Source organism: Sciurus vulgaris (assembly GCF_902686455.1).
Source record: "Sciurus vulgaris genome assembly, chromosome: 3".
Taxonomy (NCBI): Eukaryota; Metazoa; Chordata; class Mammalia; order Rodentia; family Sciuridae; genus Sciurus; species Sciurus vulgaris.
In genome coordinates, this window is record NC_136463.1 from 39,774,286 (window position 1) to 39,794,828 (window position 20,543).

Below are 20,543 nucleotides of genomic sequence, written 5' to 3' on the forward strand. Positions count from 1 at the left end.
GTTAAGGAAAGTGGAATGGCAAGTACTGGGAAGGTTGTGTTTGACTCTTGACATGTGAAGTTAATATCATTACTGCTCTTTGAACAGGCTTGTTTCTGGTGCTGGTGACATCAAACTCACTAAAGACGGCAATGTACTGCTCCATGAGATGGTGAGCTAATGCTGCTGACTTTAATAAACCTTAATAAGCCTTAATTAAGAACATGGTACACTCTGTATACATTTAAGTCAAGGTTATCAGGTAAATACTGCAGTTCTGAGGTATCCCTGTTGGGTTGATTTTTTTTTTTTTTTTTTTTTGCTATTTTCAAGCGATAATTGAGGGATACTTACAAATTCATAATAAGGCACTGCATTATATTATTTGTAATCATGGAAGAATAAAAATTCATTTGCAATTTTCACAAATATTCATCTTCGAGATTGAAGGATTTAATCTTCTTTTGGAAATGTCATTGCATTCTGAAAAAAGGAGTGTTCTAAAATGTTCAAACCTCATTAGTTCTCTATTTTAAAATTTTGAACTTGACATTTACTAAGTATTTGATAATATAAAACTTGCAAACTTGCAGGATCAAGCTTATTTCATTTTTGTAATTATACTGCTGACCCTTAGGTTATCTTTTTGTGGTCTTCTGTATCTCATTCCCCTTTCTTTTTAAATCTGTTGCTTACTCTTTCCAGCAAATTCAGCACCCAACAGCTTCCTTGATAGCAAAAGTAGCAACAGCCCAGGATGACATCACAGGAGATGGTACTACTTCAAATGTTCTAATTATTGGAGAATTATTAAAACAAGCTGATCTTTACATTTCTGAGGTATTAATATTTCACAGAATTCACTCTATTTTGAATGAATTTTATAAAAAAGCAAAATGGTTCATTTTAGAGGGTAAAAGTTAATTTAATCAAGATATCCTTGAATAATTATAAATGGAAATAACAGTGAACTTCATCCCCAAAGTAATGCCTTTTATTGGAATTATATGCCTCTTTTAAAAATGAAATAGTTAAGATCTATAGAAAGGTAAAAAAATTGCCCATGTACCCAAGAGTAATGGCTTAAGAAAGAAAATGCCACTAATAAAAGTTGAAATCAAATTATACCCCTTTAAAAAGTAACTGGAGGAAATTATTAAAGGTCTCCTACCTTGTGAATTTACCTGCCTTTTTAGATTTATTTTTCTTTATAAACCATCTATTCAGATTCCTCCATTTACTAGCCTCAGAAACATAATGCACATTTTTACCTCTGTGTCTTTGTTCAATCTGTATTCTTTTCTTGGTATTACTTACCTTTTTCCTATAATTATTTGAATTTTTCCTCTTATTCAGAGACCATTCAGCAAAGCATTACCTGGTTAAAATGCTAAAATTATTTCTTCTTTGTGTTTTATTCAGTATTGGGAATTGTCTGTTAATTCAGTACCTACAACTTATCTCAGTTAGGATGCTTTGGGCTGTAAGCAATAGAAATTGACTAAAACTCACTTAAATAATGAGGAAGTTATTAAGCTCTCATAATAGAACATTAAGAGATAAGGCTGGATCCAAGGTTAGTTGATTAAAAAGTTTATTTAGTCATCAAGTACCTGGAACCTTTCTGTCTCTTCGCTCTTCCTTTCATAGTACTGTTTCATCCTAAGACTTGTTTTTATCTTGAGTGTAAGACTGCTGGAGGAAATTAGGGTTACTTGCTTCTTGATAATACGCAATAGGGGAGGGCAAGAGGAAACCATTCACACAACTAAGGAATATAAATACTACGTCTCGTGTGGTTGGGCCAACTTCTGTCTTATGCCCTTTCTAAATCAATAACCATTTTAAAGGGAATTGACTTGATTAATCAGGATCCATTCCTTGACCTGGGAATGAGGCTAGTTGTCTCTGGAGCATAGGTGGAAGAGGGGCACCCAAACAAAATAAGGTTTGGCTTATTTTGAGATACTGGCAGATGACATAATCATGAAACTGGGCATATGGTGATAGAGCCAGGCACAGGATATGGTAGGAACACTGAGGAGAGAGGGCTATCCTAAACTAACCCATCATAGTCAGAAATCAACTCACTGGAGGATGTAAATTGAGCTAAATTTTCAGGATGGAGTAAGTCAGATGAAAGAGAGGATGGAGGAGAATGGCAGTCCATACAGAAGGAACAACATAGTGTTGGATAGAGCAACAAGCATTTTGGTGTTGCTGGAGTTTAAAATGATTTGGATGGTAACAGAGAAGAGGCTGTAGGAGGTGGGAACCAGATCACAGAGGGTGTGCAGTACATTAGCCAAGAAACTTGTGCTTTATTTTGTGTTGAACAGACTATACATATCAACATAGTAACACCTGGCATGGTCATATTGGCATTTTAAACATTTGGGGACAATTTTAAGGGGTTCATGATCAGAGGTTTTATTAGTCCAGATGAGCAATTGTGAAGTCTTGGACTGAGGATATTTTTGAAAATGGTAATAGTATAGGCTCTAGGATCAGGGCTTGTGGGTTTAAATCCTAGCTCCACATTTATAAAAAAAATTTTATTGGTACACTCTAATTTTACTTGTTATTGGTATTTGTTATTACATACTCATACATGCATACAACATAATTTGGTCAATTTCATTCCCTTGTACATGACTCCACTTAACTAGCTAATCTAAGGCAAATTACATTATTCCCTTATATTTAGGTCACTCATATGTGTAGTGGGAATAATAAATACCCACTTCATACTGTTGTTGAGAGGGTAAAATTAATTAATTCATGTAAAGCCCTTAGGATAGTGCCCAGCACAAATGCTCAATTAACATCAACTTTTAAATATTATAGGAGTGATACAAAGGAATGAATTAGAAATTGTGCCAGCTTTCACAAAATTTATTATTTTTCATAATAAATAATACTGTTTAAAATTATTTTGTCCATTTCACATCTAAAGAAAAGTTGCAAGAATGTTAACAAAGAATTCCTGTGTTCTTTTTACCCATAATCTCCAAGTGTTATAATTTCTCCATCTTTGGCCTTGCTCTGATATATATAACGTATGAATTATGTGCATATAATTATAGATAACATAATGTTATAATATCAGAGGAAATAATGTATATCATTGTACATATCACATATATCATACTGTATATCAGAGGAACTAATATATATCAGTGTATGTATCTTTTTCTAAATGGTTTGAGTTAAGCTGCAGATATAATCTATTTCAGTATTAGTCAGTGTACATTTTTATAATAAAGGATTCTCTTATATAACCACAGTATAATTATATAAAATGGAATTAATATTAACATTGATACATTCATGTAGTACTATTACCTAATCTGCATATTTTATTCAAATTTCACCACTGCTTTCAATAGTGACCTTTACAGAAAGAGAAAATCTAGGATCACACATTGCATTCAGTTGTCATGTTCCTTTATCTCTTTTAAGCTGAAATAGTTCCTGAGCTGCCTTTTTATGTTTCATGACATTGCTGCTTTTAAGGACTATAGGCCAGTTATTTTATACAAAGTCCCTTAATTGGATTTGTCTGCTTCCTCACAGTTAGACTCAGGTTATTAATATTTGGCAGGAATATCACAAAAGTACTATTGTGCTCTTTTGAATGCATCTTATCAGGAGGCACATGATGCCTATCTATCCCATTACTGTGATGTTAACTTTGATCACTGAGTGAAGGTGTTGTTTATCTACCACATTTTTTTTTTCTTTTTTTGTGGTGCTGGGGATTGAACCCAGGGCCTTGTGCTTGTGAGGCAAGCACTCTACCAACTGAGCTATCTCCCCAGCCCTTATCTACCACATTTTTCTAAATCATTGCTGGTTCTTTTGCTTAGCATTAAAAGGAGCCTTTGTTGTTGTTGTTGTTGTTGTTGTTGACACTCATTTAGAAGGACACCACATGACAATGTAGTCATGATTTTTGGAAATAAAAAGTGACTTTTATAAATTACATATGCACAATTATGTTTAGTGGCATTAATGTGAGTAACATTCCTTTTCAGGGCATATTAATAGGAGAGGACAGTTATCTTGCCTTTCAATAATTTACTTCACAGTTTAAAATTTTATGTTGATGTAATAGGGCCTGCACCCTAGAATAATAGCAGAAGGATTTGAAGCTGCAAAGATAAAAGCACTTGAGGTTTTGGAAGAAGTTAAAGTAATAAAGGAGATGAAAAGAGAAATCCTCTTAGATGTGGCTAGAACATCTCTACGAACGAAAGTTCATGCAGAACTGGCTGATGTGTTAACAGAGGTATGTGATTAAACTTGTATTGAGAATAAGTATAGCCTAACACATGATGATATTTTCTTTTTCTTAGAAGGCAGCCAAGATTTCCATGTGATTCTTTTGAATGCACAACAAAATAGGGAGATAAATGTTTACAGGCTTATGTATAGACAACATTTGGTTGGTCAGAATAGAAGTTGTAATTTTTCAAAAGTGTTATATTAACGCAGAAGTGACTTGAAAGTTGGTAGGGTGTTGTCTGCCTGTAGATTATCTCCTTTGGAAGCCTTTGAATAGTATACTGGTCTAAACCTACAGGTTTGTATTTTGTTATATGGAGTGATACATGAGGAAGTTGTTTTGGCAGTATGCCTTGTAGTTAAAGTTACCACTTTAATGAAGCATGATTGATTTGATATATATAATATTCACATTTGGGAAATGTATATTTGCTTTGTTTTCTTCTAAAGGAAGAACATATGTAATATACAAACAAGATTGACTGGATACCTTAAGAAGACTTTTATCATGTTATCATTTGATGATATCATTTTTGTTCCCCAGCTTTGCAGTTCTAAAAATTGACTATATTAGATTTATCAGGAATGATGAATTCATAGTAACCAAACTCATAAGACATTGAGATACAAAGCAGACTGCTATCTTATTAATTTGAGAAATACAAATGCCAGATGGACTGGAACACCTGAGTTGTTTCTGCTCAGTTCTCCTTACCAATAGGAAAAAATGTGGGAAATTTGATTAAAATCAGACAATTTCTTGCTGAGCAGAGTCAGAAGAAACAGCTGCATTTTTTTTCTGTTGGAGTACTCAAGTGGCTCAAGATCTTGTGCTGTCTATTTAGGGCAGCCATTTTCTTTATTTTTTCTCTTTCCACATATTTTATTGGTGTATTGTAGTTGTATATGATGATGGAATTTATTGTTACATATTCATACATGCACACAATATAGCAATTTAATTTGGCCAATATCACTCTCCAGCACTTCTTTCTCCCTCCCTTTCTCCCATCTTCTCACTCCCTGTTCTCTTTCCTCTATTCATCTACCTTTGATTTTTATGAGATCCCTGTTCCCACCTTTCTTTTTCTTTTTCCTCTCTAGCTTCCACATGAGAGGAAACATATTTATTTTATTAAATATGTTTAACTTATTTTGGCTAACCAATCTGTAGTTTCATCCATTTTCCTTCAAATGACATAATTTCATTTTTCTTTATGGCTGAATAAAACTCCATTATATAAGATTTTCTTTATCTACTCATCTGTTGATGGACACCTAGGCTGGTTCTGTAATTTAGCTGTTGTGAATTGTGTTGCTCTAAACATGGGTATGCATGCATCACTATAGTATGATGACTTTAATTTTTTAGGATGAATACCAAGGAATGGTATAGCTGGGTCATGTGGAACCTCCATACTGATTTTCATAGTGATCATACTAATTTACAATCCCACTCACAGTGGGAAATGTTCCTTTCTCTCTACATCCTCTCCTGCATTTATTATTGTTTGTATTCTTGATGACTGCCATTCTGACTGGAAAGAGATGAAATCTCAGTGTAGTTTTGATTTGCATTTCCCTAATTGCTAATGATGTTGAACATTTTTTCATGTATATGTTGGCCATTTGTATTTCTTCTTTTGAGAAGTATCTGTTTAATTCACTTGCCCATTTATTAATTGGGTTTTTTGGTGTTAAGTTTTTGAGTTTTTAAATAAATTCTAGATATTAATTCTCTGTCAGAAGAGTAGCTAGCAAAGATTTTGTCCCATTCCTAATAGTTTCCTTTGCTGTGCAGAAGCACCACTTTCTTTTGGAGCTATAAAATCACTTATGTTCTTACTACCCAGTGACCTTTGTCTTATTCCCTAGTAAGTGCCACAATTAAGAATTATGTTACCTCAGGTAAAATTTTCTAAGATATCTTTTTTTTGTTTTATTTCTATTTTAGGGTGGTTATACCTTAGCTCTTAATACTCCTAATCAGTTATTTTCATATTCTTTTCTGAGCTAAACAATAAGATGTGTTGTGCTCTGCTTTTCAAATTTCATAGCCCTCGGGATATATTGTAAAATAAATGAGACAAGTTTTTCTGGAGTGTCAATTTTACTTTACCATTTTGAGTGGAAGCATTATTTTCACACTGAAATATTGTGGCATGACCTGGAAACTTTTCATGGAAAAACATGAGGCTTAAAATGGCATATTATTATAGGCAGCAAATTTGAGCTTGTATATTAGATTACATTTACTCCTTTTCTATTATGGGGTCCTTCGGTGGGAAAGGTTGTGTAGTGTTAGTGTGGCAGAAATACCAGTGGTTTGACAATAACAGAGTCCTGAATTCTAGTCCTGGATCTGCTACTGTTAGACCTTATTTTTAAACTGCAATTTCTTAAGTTCTCTCAGTTTCATTATTTATAAAATAAAGGATTTGAACCTGATGATCTCTGAAGTTCCATTAGACTCTAAAGTATCCATTGATATTTTTTTTGTCAGTGTCTACAGTAAAGTAGCACTTGTTGGCTTTGCCTTATATTTTGAAGCCTAAAGCCCTTTCTGTGTTTATCATGATGATAGATTATGGGGCCAGTGGGTTTTTTTGGTAGTCTAAATAATTAACTGTCTTCATTCATTCACTTCTCTTTCAGGCTGTGGTGGATTCCGTTTTGGCTATTAGAAGACCAGGATACCCTATTGATCTCTTCATGGTGGAAATAGTGGAGATGAAGCATAAATCAGGAACAGATACACAGTAAATTTTGACAATACATAGGTTCTAGAATATATGGTTTTCATCAAATGTTCTTTCATGAATTTTATTAGTTGTTTTACCTTGACATTTGTCTATTCATTCAACATGCACTAATTGGGAACCTACCATGAGCCAGTCACTTTTTTAAAAACATATTTTTTTAGTTGTAGGTAGACACGTTTTATTTTTATTTATTTATGTTTATGTGGTGCTGAGGATCCAACCCAGTGCCTCACACATGCTAGGTGAGCACTCTACTGCTGAGCTATAACCCCAGCCCTGCCAGTCACTTTTTACTTTGATAATTAGTTTGAAGAAGTCTGGTTGTTTGTCTTGAAGATATTTTTGTGGAAAGAGTTTTGATTAATCATGCAGTTCTCTTGGGACTAGTTAGGTTTTCTATTTGTTTTTGAACCATATTATTAAGTAATGTGTTTCCAGGAATGCAGCAATTTTATCTAAATCTTCAAATAGTTGGCATAAAATATTCATAAAAATCCTGTTTGCAGGATATCCTTATTTTTTCATTTTTTGGTAAATTTTGCCAGGGATTGGCTTGGTTTTGGCTTCATAGTGTCTTTCTCTTTATTATTTATTATTTCTTTTACTTTTTTGGGGAAATTTTCTGCTTCTATAATATGTTTTTTACCTCATTCTTTCCTTCCTTCCTTCCTTCTTCCTTCCTTCCTTCCTTCCTCAACCCCCCCTTTCCTTTTTTTTTTTTTTTTTTTTTTGAGAAAACATAGTGTCTCACTATGTTGCCCAGGCTGATCTTGAATTCCTGGGCTCAAGTGATTCCTCCTGCCTCAGCCTCCTAAGTACTGGGACTTCAGCTGCTTGCTACTACACCAAGTTCTTGCTTCTGTTTTATTGAGATGGCTACTTAGGTCATTGATTTTCAGCTTTCCACTCTTCTAATATAGTATTTAAGGCTTTAAAGTTTCCTGAAAGTATTACTTAGCTGCATTCCTTAAATTTTGATATGTGGTTTTATAATTTTTATGCTGTTTTAAATATTTTCTAATGTCCATGAGGTGTGTGTGTGTGTGTGTGTGTGTGTGTTTCAATACTGGGGATTGAACACAGGGCTTTGCAAATGCTAGGCAAGTGCTCTGCCACTGAGCTACATTCTCAACCCTCTGGGGATCTGGGCTCAACTGGAACACCTACACGTGGACCTCTAGCGACTTTGGCTTTTTTGAGCAGGGGGTCAGGGGTGTACCAGGGATTGAACTCAGGTGCACAGGACCACCGAGCCACATCCCTAGCCCTGTTTCTATATTTTATTTAGAGGCAGGATTTCACTGATTTGCTTAGTGCCTCCCTTTCACTGAGGCTGGCTTTGAACTCTTGACCACCTGCCTCAGCCTCTCAAGCTGCTGGGATTACAGGCATGTACCACCAGGCCTGGCTGATTTCAACTTTGATGCTTTTATTGAGATGGAACTTTGTTGTAAGTTGAGGAGCATTTTCTTTGAGCTGATTGAAGGTATTGTTATACTGTCTTCTGGCTTCCATTATTACTTTTAAGAAATTAGCTGTTTTTAAGGGAATTTTTAATTTATCTAGGTGATACACAGATATTTCTCTTTGGTATTCTACACTTTTACTATGATGTATGTACATGTGGATTTCTTTTTGTCTATTCTGCTTGTTATTTTCCAGGTTTCTTGATGTATTTTATTTGGTTCACATTCATTACTTTCTGAAATCTTTATTCTGCCCTGTTACCTATTCTCTTTCTTCTGTTAAATGTATGCTTGATGTTCTTCCTCTGTCTTCCATTTACTTCTCTCTTGTTTTTTTGTGTTACATTACATATTCAATTATTTGTATAATTTGTAGTGATTTATTTTGTAGTGATTTATTCAATAATTTTCTGTTGAACAGTAGCTAATCTTTAAATAAATCCTTTGATTAGAAAAAAACTTTATAATGAAGTATAAAAAGGGAAAAACAGTGCAAAGTGTACCTGTCATAATGGCATAGCTTGATGAATTTTATAATATATCTGTATAATTAGCACTCATAAAAGAAACAGAACTACAAGAATATTCAAAGCCCCTCTTATGTTCCCTTTTAGCCATTATTTTTCAAGAGTAGCCTGTATTTCTATGGCATAGATTGATATTACCTGTTTTGTACTTGTCTAAGGGGAATCATAAAGTAGGTACTTTTTTGTATATGACTTTTTTTCATTCAGTATTGTTTGTCAGGTTCATCTGTATTGTTCCATGTATAGTAGATTATTCATTCTCATTGCTCCTTAGTATTTTATTGTTACTCTTGCAGTTCATTCATTCTTCTATTGAGGCAGTTAGGTGGTTTTCAATTTTTGACCTTTATGAATAGTGCTTCCATAAATATTATAACATCCTTTTTTTAAACATATGTTTGCATGTCTGTTGATCCCTTAAAATTTTTTTGAGTCAAGGTTTCACTACGTTGCCCAGGTTAGTCTTAAACTCAGGAGCTCAAGTGATCCTCCAGCTTCAGCCTCCTGAGTGTTGGAACTATAGGCACGTGCCACTGTGCCTAGCTTGTTTGTTAAAAACTTAATGGTGGTGTGTGCTTGTGTGTATTTCTTTATGCACTTACTATAGAAGTTGTATTTGATTCTTCCTTGAATCTGCCTTGTCACTTTTTATGGTGTCCTGTTCCCTGGAGATCTTCCCCAAATTACCTTTAAATAAACTCCTTAAAGTATATAGTTTATATCTGATAATTATAATATCTTAATTTTGGTTTGTTTCAGGTGTTGATTGTATTTTTCTAGTTCTTGCTAGAAACACATTCATTGTGTTTGAAAGAAGTATTTGTAGAAATAATTGGAGACCTAGGATGAAGGTGCCTTTCTGGAAAGAGGATTTATATTTGCTGGTGTTGGGAACCCAGGGACTACTTTACATTTATAGCTTGGGATTTTTTTGGCATATTCATTTGATACGAATTCTTAATGCCAGTCCATATGAGGACTGATTATTTCTAGTTCATCTTTCTGTATGACCCTGAGTATGTAACCCTTTGAGTTTCAAACCCAATGTAAAGAAGATCTCCTATTAGACTTTTAATTTCACTGGGCTTTTAAATTTTGTCCCATTTTCATTCTGAAGTTATTGTAACTAAAGTTCATATTTGCAAGGCTTGTTAAATAACTTTAGGATGAAAGTACCTGCAGTTCTCTACTTAATCTCTTGAAGTTTTGTTTTGTTTTTCATTTTGGTTTATTAATTTACTATCTTGTAGCTGTACAGTGTTACTAAGTTTTGGTTTTTAATTCAGCATTTTTGGGGGGTTTTCGTTAGTAGGGTTGGTCCAAATTAGCCTACTGTTACTGAGGTTAGCAAGTTCTTGATTTACATTTGAGAAGGATATCTGTAGCTGTGTGGAGAATACACTTTGGAGCAAGTAGGGAGGTCAGGGAGGGGAAGAAAGGAGAGCAATTAGGAATCTGTTATTATAGTTCAGGTTAGAAATGAAAATCGTTTAGATCAGGGCATATTTTAGAAGGAAGAGGCAGTAGGATTTGGTAATGGTTCCATATGGAATGGAACAGAAATAAAAGTCAAGGATGTCTTTTGGATTTTTGCATGATCAGCTAGAAAAGTGGAGATGCCATGTCTTGAGAATGAAAAGACTGAGAGAAACAAGTTTAGAGAAACGTGTGGGGGAAGGTTATGTTTAAGATGCCTGTTAGGTATCCTGTGGAGATGTTGAGTAGGAAGTTGGTGTGATATATGGAGTTTAACATAAGACTGGAAATGTATATTTGAGAATCATCAGTATATAAGTGACTTAAAGCCATGAGAGTGAACAAGATCATCTGGGAGGTGAATATAAACAGAAAAAAGATGAAGTTTAAAGATTGAGGCTTGGGAATTATAGTGTTCATATTTCGAAAAGGTGAAGATTTATAAAGTAGGCTGAAAAGCAGTGGTCACTGAAGTGGGAGACCCAAGAGAGAGGAGTGCCCCAGAAGCCAAAATCAGCAGGTATTTTAATGACAGAATGAGCAGCTTTGTCATATGCTCCTGAAAGTTTAACAATGTTGTTATGAACTGAAAATTGATTGTTATATATGGAAAACAGTTTTTTGGTTTCTTTAATGAGAGCTGCTTCTGTAAAAAGATAGAGATGAAAGTCAGATTGCAGGTGGGCTCAAGGGAGGATGGTAAGGGAAGAAGTGGAAATGCAAACTTAGACAACTCAGAGGAGTTTAGCTGCAAAGGGGAGCAGAGAAATAGTAGAAAATACTGGAATGAGGCTCATAGAGAAGAATATTTTTGGTTTAAAGATGGGAATTATCATAGCAAGTTTAGATGCTGATAAGGATGTTCCAATAGGAAAGAAGAATTGATATGGGAGACAGTGCAGGCATAGAGAGGGGAGAATGGAGTTCAGTAAATAAGCAGAGAGATTGACCTTACATTGGAGGATGAATAGTTCATTCACAGCTGTAGGAGGTCCAGGTTCAAGTGCCCTAGAACTGATAGAGGTAGTGATGGAACAGCGTTTCTATTTTCTCAAAGAAACAAGGTCACTTGATGAGAGCTAGGAGAGAGGGAGCATGAAGAAGGCTTGAAAAGTGAAGAACATTGAATGTTTAGTTTCTTCTGAAGTAAAACATCTCATTCGGTTAGGAGTTGTAGTAATCTAGTTGTATTAAACATTTGAAAACTGCCTTATAATTATGTTGAACTATTTAAAAATAATTTCTTTAAGGTGTAACAAATATTGGCTTTATAAAAGATTCTGAAGTAGGAATGTCATCCCCTAATTATGTGTAAATCAGTTTTACAAGTTATAAAAATATATACTTTAGAAAGAATATTTGGCAAACAAACAAAAAAGTACCCTATCTGTATTCCTACCATCAAAGCCTAGGGTTCTTATATTTTTCCTTTTTAATGTCAAGATGCTTATTTTTTTTTCTTTCTCTCTTTTTTTTTTTTTTTTTTTTTTGCGGTGCTGGGGATCAAACCCAGGGCCTGTGCTTGCAAGGCAAGCACTCTACCGACTGAGCTATCTCCCCAGCCCTAGATGCTTATTTCTTTATAAGGATAGTTACAGTTGTGCTTTAAATGCAAATTGTCATTCTGTGATTATCAACTATCCTATAAATATTTTTCCACATTATTATTATTATTATTATTATTATTATTATTATTATTATTGTATGGGGGATCAAACCTAGAGGCCCTTTACCACCAAGCTACTTCCCCAGTCCTTTTAATTTTTTATTTTGAGAAAGGGTCTCTCTGTGTAGCCCAAGCTGGCCTCAAACTTGGGATCCTCCTGCTTCAGCCTCCTGAGTTACTGGGATTAAGGTGTGCATTACTATGCCCAACTCTGTTACATAGTGTTTGTGACCGTCAAATAGTTGGGTCATTATTTGCTGAGCAATATCCTATTGTTAGATATTTAGGTTAACAATTTTTAGTTGTTCCATGTAATTATTCTGAACAAATTTTCCTAAGAGCTTCATCTTATGCCTCCCTTTCATTACTTGATCAGCTGTGTCATGTTTTTGAGCTGATAACTTAGAGAATAATTCTGGTTTGACTTTTCATTGTGACTTCACAGTCATACTATGTTAAAGTAGATTCTCTTCCCTGATTTTACTAATTATATGTTAGATTTGAAGTTTTCACAAAGAAACAATGTGTGCTTTGGCTGTTTTATTATAAATTTGAGTATAATTCTAATTTTATATCAAATTTTAGAGCATATATTCAAAGTAAGAAACACTGCATGTTTTAATAGGTTGATCCGAGGATTAGTTTTGGATCATGGTGCCCGTCATCCAGATATGAAGAAACAAGTAAAAGATGCATTTATCCTTACTTGCAACGTGTCACTGGAATATGAAAAAACGTACGTGATAATTTCTCTTTATAAATTTTAAACTATTTTTTTCCAAAAGTGTTTTTAAATCTTTTGCCTCTCATATGTTCTTCTGTTGACTTCTTTTCCCTCTGTGTTTACTGGCTTGTTTTTATTAATTTTTTAGAGAGGTGAACTCTGGTTTTTTTTATAAGACTGCAGAAGAAAAAGAGAAATTGGTAAAAGCTGAAAGGAAATTTATTGAAGATAGAGTACAAAAAATAATAGACTTGAAAGAGAAAGTCTGTGCTGAGTCCAATAAAGGATTTGTTGTCATTAATCAAAAGGTGAGGAAAAAACACTTAGATTTTAATTATTTGTCAACGTTCTTCAGTATTTCTCAAAGTACTTTATGGACCCTTACAGGGAGTCTGAAGTTAAAACTATTTTCATATTAATACTAATCCCTTTTACATTGTGCTGACATTTGCAATGATGGTGCAAAAGCAATGCAGATAAAACTGCCAGCACCTTAGTACAAATGAAGGCAGCAACCCCAAACCACTGTAGTAGTTAACATCGTCTTTATTGCCACACCACCACACTCTTGCAGAAAACAAAGGCAATTTCATTTAAGAATGTTTTGATAAAGTGATAAAACTTGTAAATTTTATTAAATTTCGATCTTCAATTCATTCTTTTATAAATCTTGTGTGATAAAATATGAAGCACACAAGGAGTACTTCTGCTGCATACCAAAATGTGGTGGTTGTCTTGAAGCAAAGCCCTTGTGTGATTGAGCTGTGAATGAAACTAGTTACTTTTATTTATAAAAAGCCATTTTCACTTGAAAGTATGACTGATAGACAAACTATATTATTTAGATTTGGGTATTTGGAAGATTTTTCTGAGAAATGAATGAAGCAATCCTATCACTTCAAGGAAAACACCTGACAGTGTTTGTTGCCAGTTGGTAACATTTGAGTCTAACATACTGAATCAATATTTTATAAACAACTAACAAATGCAGTATTTTACAAAATCACTCATGGATAAATAATCCATTTAAAGTATAAGACCAATGACTGGGCACAGTGGTGCATGTCTGTAATTCCAGTGACTCAGGAGGATGAGGCAGGAGGATTGCAAATTTGAGGCCAACCTCAGAACCTTAGTGAGACTGTCTCAAAATAAAAATAAAAAAGTTGGGAATGTAGCTCTTTGGGAGAACACCTGTGGGTTCAACCTCCCATAAAAAAGAAAAGAAAACAAATGAATTTTAATGTGAATCTGAAAAGTTCAGTGATAATGGTTTCTTTATTCCACATTGAAACCAACTTTTAAGATACTCTTACTTGTTGAGTTCTGGTATATGTGTTGTTTTAGTCAGTTTTTTTGCTGCTGTGACCAAGAGGAAGAAAAGTTTATTTAGGGGCTCATGGTTTCAGAAGTTTCAGTTTATAGATGGCTGACTCCATTCCTCAGGACCTGAGATAAGGCACAGCATCATGGCAGAAAAGTGTAATGGAGGAAAGCAGCTCAGGATATCACAACAGGAAGCAGAGAGAGACTCTAATCACCAGATAAGAAATATATACCTCAAAGGCACACACCCCCAATAATCTGCCTCCCCCAACCACACCCTACCTGCCTTTAGTTACCACTCAGTTAATCCCCTAATCTCTTCACCTCTGAGCACATGCATTGTCTCATATGTGAGCTTTTGGGGGACACCTCACATCTAAACCATAACACATGTAGTATTAGAGAAGAATATCCATAGTTATCTGAAAAGGCTTTTAGGAATTGAACCCAAGGGTGCATAAGTACTGAGCCATATCCCCAGTCCTTTTTTTCTTTTTTGAGATAGGGTCTCACTAAGTTGCTTAGGGCCCCCTAAGTTGCTAAGTTTCTTGGGGCCTCCCTAAATTGCTGAGATTGGCCTTGAACTTGCAATCCTCTGACCTCAGCCTCCTGAGCCACTAGGATCACAGGCATGTGCCTCCACACCTGGCTGAAAAGGCTTTAAAAATGTTCCTCTCTTTCCAATTTTTATCTTATGTGAGGCCAGAGTTTCTTTATGAATCTGAACCAAAACAACATATAATACCAAACTGAGTGCAGAAACAAATATGAAAATCTACCTGTCTTTTATTTAGGCAGACATTATAGAGATTTGCAAAAATGTAAATCATTCTCATGTAAATCATTTTGGAAAGTATAGCAAATTCATTAAAAAGTATTATTTATGTTAACTTAAAATGAATTTATTATTTTAGTGGATTAACAAGTATTTTTGAATTTCTCAATTTTAATTTATAATATGATAAACACATATAGCTCACATAAACAAAAGCTCTTTGGCTTCTTAATAATTTTTAAGAGTGTAAAGTGGTACTGAGACCAAAAAGTTTGAGAAATTCTGGTTTAAAATATGTTTATGGCTAGGAGAATAGTTCAGTGGTAAAGTGCTTGCCTCGCACGGGTTTGATATACAGCACAGAAAAAAATGTTTACAATTTTTGTGTTAATTTGATTATAGGGAATTGATCCATTTTCCTTAGATACTCTTGCAAAACATGGAATAGTAGCTCTTCGCAGAGCAAAAAGAAGAAATATGGAAAGGTAAGATTGTTCATTATATATAATAACATCTTTAAACAAACTGAAACTATTCCATGTGTAATCCTTTTAGTTTGTAAGTAAACATTGTTGAACAAAATATAGTGTACAAATTCCAAATTTTGTTTTAGTTTTAATAAACAGTTGAATTGTCGAAAATAAGGGTCATTAACTTGCTACAGAATTTTGTTAAAGTACAAGAAGGTTTTCATATTTTAAAAATAGATCTTAAAAACAATGCAGTGTAATGGGACATGATCTCACATGTGGAGTCTAAAAATGTTGTGGTCGGTCATATAAGTAGACAGAAAACAATAACAAAGGCACACACCTGTAATCCTAGCAACTCAGGAGTCTGAGGTAGGAGAATTGCAATTTTGAGGCCAGTCTCAGCAACTTAGTGAGGTCCTAAGCAATTATGAGACCCTGTCTCAAAATAAAGAATTAAAAGGGGTGAGGATGGTAACTCAGAGGTAAAGCACCCTTGGATTAAATCCCCTATGGTAGGGTGGGAGTGGATTGGAGAATGGTAGTTTAACAGGGACTGGGCAGTTTGGGGGTTTAGAAGATGTAGGTAAAAGATTGCAAATTTTCTGTTAGGAAGAGTAAGTTCAAGGATTTATTGTACATCATAGTGACTGTAGTTAATAATATATTGTTGAAAATGCTAAGACTAGATTTTAAGAGTGTTATCATTCCAAAACTGATAACTATGAAAGATAAAACATCTGTTAATTAGCTAGACTTAGCCGTTTTGCAGTGTATAAATATTTTAAAACATCATGTTTTACCTGATAAATACATATAATTTGTCAACTAAAAACTTAAACAGGGAGGGGGATGGAAAAAAGAAAAAAAAAAAAACTTATTCAAACTGCCCCCCAAATAATGTAATACAGCAACTATATAGTCTTCTGTATTAGATCCTTTCATCTTTAAGATGTTAGCCTTTATATTTTTCATAACCAAAACTATATAATTCCAGACTCTCTCTTGCTTGTGGTGGAATAGCTGTGAATTCTCTTGAAGACCTCAATGCAGATTGCTTGGGACATGCTGGTCTTGTATATGAGTATACACTAGTGAGTATTTCTGTGAATAATTGTTATAGGATTGGGGTTATAGTACAGTGGTGGAGCACTTGCCTAGCATGTGTGAGGCATTGGGTTTGATCCTCAGCACCAGATTAAATAAATAAGTAAAATAAAGGTATTGTGTTCATCTACAACTAAAAAAAAATTAAAAAAATAGTTGTGATAAAGTGAACACTAAGCCTTTTTTTAAAAAAAACTAGCTTTTTAATTCATATTTTGCATTTTGAGATCTGACTAACCCATCAGATATATTTTACAATTTATTTACCTAAATATTTCTTAAGAGTTCAAATATAACTTAATTACTTTTACATATATTTTTAGTTACGCTTAGGAAAAGTTCACGTGAAGAACAGATTCTAATATAAACTAGGTTTTGGTTTCATAATCACATTGAATATTAAAGTTTATATCTGTGTGTGTATGTGTGTTTGTGTGTGTGTGTGTGTGTTGCTAGGGATTGAATCCAGGGCCTCACACATGCTAGGTAAGCACTCTACCACTGAACTACATTCCCAGCCTGAAATTCTTGTGTCATTCTTTAGGGTGAAGAAAAATTCACTTTTATTGAGGACTGTGTTAACCCTCGCTCTGTCACCTTGTTGATCAAAGGACCAAATAAGCATACTCTCACACAAATCAAGGATGCCCTAAGAGATGGGCTTCGTGCCATCAAAAATGCCATTGAAGATGGTAAGCTCTTTTTGTGATGGATATGGTCCTCACATATTTTTGAAGTAGTAATAAATCTGTCAGGATATATATGGTATTTTAAAAGATAAAAATTATTACTATTTTCTCTTTTTACTTTAGACAGTATGTTGTTTGGGTTGTAAAGATTTTTCCTTTGAAATATTCTTAATATTCTGCTGTTCTCTTAATTAACTCCTATTTATGAAATAAAAAGTACTTGACTTAATGACATAATATTATTTATTTTTAGAAATTTATATTTAAAAGCATGAAAAATTTTATAGCTCAGAACTCATTCCATACCTCAGGTGCAGTATAATTTTATGAAAGATTAGGAAGGAATATTAACATTCATTATTTATTAATAACTTATAACCAACTTTTTTTATGAAAAGCATTTGGGGCAGATAATCATTTAAAGTAGGATAATAGGCACATGAAAAGAGGTTCAACATCACCAATCATTAGGGAGATGAAAATCAAAACCACAAAGAGATACTCTTTCCCAGCCTCTAGCACGGCTATAATAAAAAAGCTGGACAACATTGTGTTGACAAGGATGTAGAGAAACTGGAAACAATGCTAATGAGAACTGTTGGAAGACAGGTAGTTCCTCAGAAAGTTAAACATACAGTCACTGTATGACCTAACAAGTCTTAGGGATATATTTAAGAGGGTTGAAAACATGTTCACACAAAAACTTGTATACAAAGGTTCATGGCCCCATTATTCAAAATAGCTAAACATGGAAATAATCCAAATGTCCATTAGCTGATGAATGGATAAAAAATGTGGTATTTTCATATGATAGAGTATTATAAAGTACTGATATATATTACAACATGGATGAACCCTGAAAACAAGTCAAAGAATATAGATACAGAAGTTCACATATATGCGTCCATTTATGTGAAATGTCCAAGAAAGACAACACATATAGACAAAAAGGAGACCAGTAATTGCCAAGAACTAGGAAGGGAAAAAGAGTGATTGGTAATGGGCACTGGGCTTTTTTTTCCTTTCTTTTTTTTTCTTTTTTGCAGGGGGAATGATGAAAATGCTTTGGCATTAGATAGTGGTGATGGTTGCAAAGTGCTGCAAATTATAATTTTTTTTTTTTTTTGGTACTGGGGATTGAACCTCAGAGGCACTTAACCACTGAGCCACATCCCCAGTCTTTTTTTGTGTGTTTTATTTAGAGACAGCGTCTCACTGAGTTGCTTAGCACCTCACTGTTGCTGAGGCTGGCTTTGAACTGTGATCCTCCAGCCTCAGCCTCCCAAGCTACTGAGATTTATAGACGTGTACCACCACGCCCAGCAATGTATTTAAAAAACACTGAAACGTACGCTGTAAGAGGCTGAATTTTATGGCATATGAGAGGAATAAGAAACATAATGGTTAGGTTTGTCTGATAAGCAAAACCAGATGTGAAATAATGGTAAAATTAAAGTGGAAAATTAGAACCTAGAGAAAAGAATATCAATAATAGCAAATATAATAATCACTATTAATATTTACTATGAATCACTATTATTTCCCTCCTTTTTCTTTTTGCAGTGCTAGGGATTGAACCCAGGGCCTTATGCTTGCAAGGCAATCACTCTTCCAACTAAGCTATATCCCCAGCCAGAATCACTATTATTAATATTAATCACTACTAACATTTAAATTACCAGAATGTACATAGATTTCATTAATAAAAAAGGAGAAAACACATCAGTTCCTATTTGGAAATAATATAGGGTTTTATATATGGGTCACTGTCTGCTTTTTGTAGTCTTTTTTTTTGTTGTTATTCTGGGGATTGAGCCCAGGGGTGCTTTGCCACTAGGTGTCGTCTACAACCCTTTTTATTTATTTATTTTTTTAGTTTGAAAAAGACAGGGTCTTATAATTTGCCCAGGCTGACATCTAACTTGGCAGTACAACTGCCTTAGCCTCCTAAATCACTGGGATAACAGGCGTACACCACCACACCGAACTTTTGTAGTTACTTTTGATGGACCCTACTGGCTTTTTTTAAGGATAAAAACATCTTGAAGTGATCCAGGCTTGAAGTCTTTGGAAGTTACAGTTGATTCTTAGACTTTAGAATACTTACATGGATGAATTATTATTTTTTTCTTTATTACTTCAATCACTTAGGTTTTTTAAAAAGATTTTTATTAAGATATAAGTGACATAATGAAGTACACATATTTAAAATGAACACCCACCCCGACCATCATCTCAACTGAGATAATGAACATACCCATCACCCCAAAAAGCTTCCTCAGTGCCCACTGATAATTCTTCTCTCTGCTACTCCCCATGCCATCCCATCTCCAGGCAATCACTGGTCTGCTTTTTGTCACTACAGACAAGTTTGCCTTTTCTAATACTTTATATGAATGCAATAATATAGTATGTTCTCTTTTTTTAGTATGGCTTCTTTGATACTGAATAATTATTCTGAAATATTTTATCTTTCAGTAGTTGATTCTGTTTTATTGTTAAATAGTAATTTATTCATTCACTGGTTAATGGAATTTAGTTACAGTTCTTGGCTATTACAAATATAGCTGCTGTGAACATTTCTGGGTAAGTCTCTTATGGACACAGGTGTTCATTTTTCTTGGATAAATGCCTGGGAATCCAATGACTATGATAGGTACATGTTTAACTTTTTAGAAATTGCAAAACTGTTTTGTAACCATCACATTACACCCATCATCAGTGTAAGAGCATTCCTGTTATTTGCATCAATACTTGATATGATAAGCCTGTTCAGCCTTTTGAATATTTAACAAAAAAACAAACTGGGGTTTTAATTTGCATTTTTCTAATAATTATTGATGTTGAGCATATTTTTAGTGCTTGTTATCTTGTATCCTTCGTAACATTTCTGTTCAATTTTTTTGCCCTTTTTAAAAATTGGATTGTTTTCTTGTTAAGTTTAGAAGTTCTTGTTTATTTTGAGGAAGGCTAACATCAGTTTTTTTTCTTTCACAGATTATACTTGTGGTGTGCTATCTAAGAAATATTTACCTAACCTAGGGTCACAAAGTTTCTCTTATTTTTTTCTTCTTAAAGTGTTATCGTCCTAGGGTTTACATTTGGGTCTTTGCTTGCTTGCCTGCTTGATTTCTTTCTTTCTTTTACTGGTAAGAGCAGCACATCACTGCCAAGTACATTTATTTTAACATCAAATGACTAAAACTGCTTATTCTGTGAACATAATGATTTTCTGTGTCTTCAGTTCATCTTAAACTGTTTTAGTTCTTAGCTTCTTTGAAAACCTCTT

General features: G+C 34.1%; 1 protein-coding gene across 6 annotated transcripts in view; it reads left to right on the forward strand.

The window, feature by feature from the left end:
- Positions 1-20,543, forward strand: part of CCT6B (chaperonin containing TCP1 subunit 6B) — a 67,694-nt gene that overhangs the window by 20,183 nt on the left and 26,968 nt on the right. For 2 of the 6 annotated variants that reach the window (XM_079135424.1, XM_079135425.1), the window contains exons 2-10: positions 88-151; positions 685-819; positions 4,097-4,270; positions 6,922-7,025; positions 12,789-12,899; positions 13,036-13,195; positions 15,391-15,473; positions 16,456-16,552; positions 17,110-17,257. In XM_079135424.1, coding sequence (XP_078991550.1) covers positions 88-151; positions 685-819; positions 4,097-4,270; positions 6,922-7,025; positions 12,789-12,899; positions 13,036-13,195; positions 15,391-15,473; positions 16,456-16,552; positions 17,110-17,257 — 1,076 coding nt within the window. The remainder of the gene's footprint in view (positions 1-87; positions 152-684; positions 820-4,096; positions 4,271-6,921; positions 7,026-12,788; positions 12,900-13,035; positions 13,196-15,390; positions 15,474-16,455; positions 16,553-17,109; positions 17,258-20,543) is intronic. The other 4 variants (XM_079135427.1, XM_079135426.1, XM_079135428.1 and 1 more) reach the window with 4 other exon arrangements.